At 39.2% G+C, this 6,000-nt stretch overlaps 1 protein-coding gene across 2 annotated transcripts in view; it reads left to right on the top strand.

Moving 5' to 3' along the window:
- Nucleotides 1-5,511, top strand: part of GRM7 (glutamate metabotropic receptor 7) — a 673,384-nt gene extending 667,873 nt beyond the window's left edge. Inside the window, exon 10 of one of the 2 annotated variants that reach the window (XM_081159174.1) lies at nt 4,321-5,511. In XM_081159174.1, coding sequence (XP_081015300.1) covers nt 4,321-4,370 — 50 coding nt within the window. In that variant the 3' untranslated portion in view covers nt 4,371-5,511. The remainder of the gene's footprint in view (nt 1-4,320) is intronic. The other variant, XM_081159173.1, reaches the window with a different exon arrangement.
- Nucleotides 5,512-6,000: the final 489 nt, after the last annotated feature.

Raw genomic sequence — 6,000 nt, forward strand, 5'->3', positions numbered from 1 at the left:
AAAAAAAAAAAAAAGGAATTTCTGACTAAATTGAGGAAACATCCCTCAGTGATTACGCTGCTTAGGCGAGCAGGTGTTTTCTAATTCCCCATGAGACCGTAGTCAATTATAGTGCAGACATGCTTTTCCTTAACATCTTGCACTTGGCCCAATTCACTCTTTTATAGTATGTGCCCAGCCCCTATAGAGAATTCCCTCTTAGAGAATCAAATAACACATCATTATATTAAAGGCTCTGAGAAGTCCTCCACATGTCCATGTGCACATGTGAAAAAGTGTCTCAGGTATATGTTCGTATCACCAGCTTTTCTAGATATTTCCAAGTTGTTTTCCCTTGAGATTCCACCAATTTACATTCCCAACAGTGTGGCCTAAGAGTTCCCATCTCTTTCACTCTCACCAATAGTTAGTATCAGTATATTTTTATATTGTAATGGTATGGGCATGAAATACCATCTTATTATTGTTTTAATTCTCATTTTTCTAACCAATAAGGCCGAGTACTTTTCATTTCATTTTTCTCATCTACAAGTTGCCTTTTTAGATTAATTTGTATTAGTGTAAAATATGTTGGATATCAATTCTTTGCCAGTTTAAATAGATTTCAATACTGTAATTTCTCCTGATCTGTAGCTTTGTCATTTAACTTTATCAATCACTTTTTTTAGATACCACTTACTCCAGCATTATTTGTTATTAAAAACAATTAGAAAGTCAGGTCTATGAGTAAGAAAAGAATTACATAAATTTTGCTGTGCTTTTACAAGAAAACTATACATACAGTAACTATGATTACCAATCAACAGAAATAAATCTTAAAACCACAATGTTACATGAAAAACAGATAGCAAATGGATACGCATGGATTTATACCGTTTTTATAGAAAAAACCATGAGGCGATACTAGCTATAGTTTATGGCAGCTACGCAGGCAATATGCGTATGAAACCACCTTGGGAAGGATCCAAACCAACATCAGAATAATAGCTTTGGTGGGCGGCGGAGGGGGGCCGATTGGCAGTGGGATGGGGAAGTGGGAAGGGTTTCCACCAGGTTTTATTTCCTCCAGATGGACAGAGGGGCACCTGAGGCACAGATGCCAATACATCAACATGTTATATTCCAGACTGTGATGTATTATTATTGTTTTCAACTTTTATGGCTGTTTGAATCACTTCATATACATACATATACATGCATATATCTATACACACACGATTAAATTATTTTTAAAAGAGCTCAGGAAAACAAACAGTATAATGTTGATGAACTAGAGAATTGCTTATTATTAAAAAAAATAAATTAAATGTGGGGTAAGGGGAAAGCCCTCTTTAACTTTACTTATTCAGTGTTTCCCATAATTCAACGTTTCTTATCCACCAGGCTCGTCCCTTTTCTCTTGTTTCTTTTAACGTCCTATAAGTGTTCCACAGACCACACTTTGAGAAATGAAAATTTTTGAGAGACAAAAAATCTCAGAAAAAATTAGAGAGAAAAGAACCAGTTCACTCAAGTTAATGTCAAATTGAGTTTGATTTTGACCAATACCAGGAATAACTTGGAATGTCTGAGCTTTCTTACGTAGCAAAGGCACATTAGTAATTCAAAAGCCGGTGTCCACACCCTGCCTCATTGTAAACATCTCTTCAACAGACCTTGCTTCGAGAACTACTGATGCAGATAACTTTTAAAAATTCAATAGGGACCACACCTACTCCTTAAAACGTGTAACTTCATAAGAAAAAATTCTAGCTATTTCAAAACAAAAAAGTCTATTTCCTTAGCAAGTGTTTTACTGCACAACTATTTTGAGCTAAGCAATTTTCTTTCCTAGGCTATAAACTAAATTGCTATTCAAATAAATGGAATTTTTGGACACCATAGAGGTACTTATTTTATTTACTTATAAGGCTAGAATGGTTTAAAAAGAAACACTGTAATACATTGGACATTGCTCCGAAAAGTACATAAATTGCCATCTGAGGACTGTGCACAACTCCATTACCATTCTGCGGCAATGCTCCTAAGCTATTCTGAGAAGACAGCGTGCACTGAGGCTAATCATTCACATAGAACTTTGTAACTTAAAAACACGTTTGTGTGTTATGCTACCAGGTGAGAAACACAAATTTCATACATCCATGCCATTCACAGCCCACAGGGTGACGATCATTCTACCCATTTCACAAAGGCTCAGAGAAGTTCAGTGTCATTGGACTGGTCTAGGTCACACCTCAAGTAAGTGACAGAGCTGAATCAGAAACCAGGTATGTGAGCCAGACCAGCGTGGCTCAGCAGTTGAGCGTCGACCTAGGATCCAGGAGATCGCGGTTCGATTCCCAGTCAGGGCACATGCCCAGGTTGCGGGCTCGATCAATGACTCTCTCACCATTGATGTTTCTATCTCTCTCTCCCTCTCCCTTCCTCTCTCTGAAATCAATAAAGACATATTTCAAACAAAAACCTGGGTATGTGAACCCAAACCCCTCCTTTGTAAATTGAGGATTATAAACAGCACTCACCTCAAGGCCTCACCTCAAGGCCGCTGGAGAACATAAGATAATCCATGCCAAACATCAGTGAATTTCCAACATTATCATCATTTCTAATTTTCAAAAATATAACCTCATCTTGATTATAGTTTAATGCAAACCAATGATCAGCTTTACAATGTAAAGGCAATATTTTCTCACCAATCTTTTTAGAAAGACTGTGCCTGAGTGTTGGGTGTTTTAAAGTAACCTGTCTAAGGAATTTCCGATATTTTGCTTTCTCTGCTAGACAATTATGCTCATATAGAAAACAATCTTGATTAATCACAAGAGAGGTGGTCTCAGATATTTAGGTCAGTCTGAGCTTCTGGGTTGGTTGGTTTCCCCCCACTTCGTCCTGAGGATAATCAACATCTTGGCATTTGACAAGGCGCCCTCTGACTATTTCTTGCAACTGTTGGTGGGGGTTTTCTAGCTGTGACACTAAATAGCCTTCAGAGTAAAAGGGAAGAAAAATCTTTAGAAAGTTGTTCTTATACGCAAACCAAGCATATTATTGAAGACAATGAAGGCTGTGACAACACAGGGAACCTTCTTAGGAGACTCGGTGACAATTGAAGCCAGGCGTTTATTTCATGAGGGTGCACCATGACCAGTCTCACAGTCAGTGTCCCTGTGGGTGCACTATGCGCATCTGTAACATACTGGCTGCATTGCTCAAAGTTCAGATACAAAGTCTGCCTCAGTACGTTCTTGTGGCTTCTCTGTGCCTCTAAATTCACATATAAATCCCTGCTGAAGACTTCTGGAAGAATGCTTGCTATTTGTTTGTGTTAAGTGAACAGTACTGCTTAGAATGCAAGAACAGTAAGTAAAAGAAAGCCATGAGTAAATGCTGCATGACAGTTACCTTGAGTTCAACAGAAGCGGGCGCAAAACTACAAAGATTTAATGACTAAAGAACGTGTCACACTGCAGCAACTGTATTACTTGGTACTGAGAATGAGAACATAAAGCAGAGCCGTACCTGGGGATCTCAGTGTCTGCTTCCAGCATAAGGGCAGGAAAGGGTCTGATCTGCTCATCAGCTGCTCATCAGTGCCCAGCCTCATGCCTGGCAGCCGGTAGGCAATCAACACGTACCTGCTGAATGAATAATTGAAGGTGGAATCACTGTGCCAAACAGAAAAATAATTTACTTTACATTTAAGGAGAAAAAAATGTAGGCTATGTTGAGACACCTGCAAGATTTAAGTAGCTTCAAACCTTGATGAAAATAGTTCTGCAAATTACCATTTATATATAACTTATGCTAAAGCCACAAAAGTCAATCTATAGTCATTTGACTCTGGGAATCAGAACTGAAGAAGGCACTTTGGTTGACCTCATCGCTGGTCAACCTAAGTAAATTCCAGAGATGCAGGACAGATCTCTCCCAAGCAAAGGCCATTTATTATGAGAAGGTCTGGGAGAAGATCACACAACAAAATACAGTGCAACATGTGAGTGGGCCTTTTAAGCTTAAGGCTGGCTAATTAGAAAACATGATAGCCATTGATAAATTTACTAATGTTACAGAACATCAACAGAAAGGTTGGAGACATCTCAGAACAGAGAAGCCCAGGTGGTTGGAGAATTGCTGGGCATGACAGATTTTAGCGGGCAAAACCTCAGAAAAAGTCACAGGAGTCCAAAGTGATTTGCATGTTCCCCGGCGGTGCATTGTCCCATCTTGACTTTGCACCCGGGTCATTAGAGATCTAATTCTGTTTCTACTTTTGCAAACGGGGTCACTGCCACAGCTGACTTTTTCACATTTTTCTTTCAGGCCCTGCTGCAAAAAAGAAGTATGTCAGTTATAATAACCTGGTTATCTAAGCTGTTCCACTCCATGGAACCACGGAGGAGGAAGACCCTCAGCTATTTTGTCATCCAACCTGGCCTAGGACTCGGTCCTGCCTGCTGCCCATCACTGGAGGAGCATCCCCAGCAGGGAGGCCAATGTTAGAGGATCCAAGTGTCCTACACAGCTGCTTTATGAAATATTCCTACTTTATCTTGGCTTAATAAGTCACTGGCATCAGCACTGCCAACTTGGCTGCAATTTTGGACCTTCCCTATCAAAGGGAGTGTTGAGACTCAAGTCCCACCCAGGCTCTAGGATGAACCTCTGAGAGCCTCCGTGACTGTTTTGGGGCTGCCCCGTCTTTCTACGTATGTACTTCCAGGTTGCAAGGTTTTGAAATCTCCTGTACAGTTTGTGAGGACTTTTGCACTTTGCCATCCGATGTTGTACCTCGGTTCACCGTTTGTTTTCGAGTGCCCTGTTTTCATAGAGCCCTATTCCCAGATGGTGACAAATTTGGGGAAATTTTAAAACAAAATTTTAACTAGATCTCGGCGGAAACTAAAAAATAAATTTAAACCACATAGATCCACAACTGTATAATTATGATTATGGTACCACTGCAAATCATGTTATTTTTTTTTTTTAAAGACAAAAAAGATACTTAAAGACCAATAACTGTGCTGATAAAGTAGGGCCCACCTGCCTATCGTACGTATGCGATAGGTCACACAAAAGGACGGAATGGGCTGAACTGAATAGAGGTCTTGATCTTTGGAATGCATGCCAGTAATGTATTTTACAGTACATGTTAATAATATGTTCGATATTTGTATTTGTGTTCTCTCCTGTTATTTTATTTAGGGTATATGGATATTTTGCAATAATTTTAATAACGATTAAGCTCTTTGGAGAAAAGAATATGGATTTTTCACGTCTTGAGGTTTTGTTCATGCCCCCCTATGACTGAACAGTGTGATAAGGACTTTAAAAAAAAAGCATGTATGTTTTTTACTGTTTGTAATAAGTACTTTCGTTAATCTTGCTGCTTATGTGCCAATTTAGTGGAAACACCCTTGCTGAGAATTTCCTTCTTTCCATTCTCTTTCAATTCTGTGATATTGTCCAAGAATGTATCAATAAAATCCTTTGGTTAACTTTTTTATTTCCTGCAATAGATATTTTTTAGTTGTTTATCCCCTTTTAGTTAATTTCATAAACTCTGAAGTTAGAGGACACTGGAGACGCAACTTGTTAAAGGAACAAGCCTGAGCTCACACCACAGCCGCACCTGAGGTGCAGAGTGAAAACCCAGGGGTCTAAGGTCTCTCAAAGAAAGGAGCTCTCACAAAGCCCACACATTGTTTTTTCATGATTGAAGCTGAAACCTGACAACCCTCAGACATTTACTCAGCAAGCTACCTATCAAAAATAGCAAAAGTGCCAGAGGAAAGAGAAAGTAAAGAAGAAATGGTAGCTTCAATAAACAGCAGTCTGGGGACAATTTAGTGAAAAGATAAACATCTCTGCAAAACCTAGAGGACATAAGTGAGTCGAGATAACTCTTATAAAGCACTTATCTGTATTTCCAAACAGATATGGCAGCCATGTGGTTGAAGGCAAGACTAAGACGTGAGGTTCCCAAAACTTGACATTAGGAAA

This window comes from Miniopterus schreibersii (assembly GCF_964146895.1).
Source record: "Miniopterus schreibersii genome assembly, chromosome: 15".
NCBI classification, from domain to species: domain Eukaryota; kingdom Metazoa; phylum Chordata; class Mammalia; order Chiroptera; family Miniopteridae; genus Miniopterus; species Miniopterus schreibersii.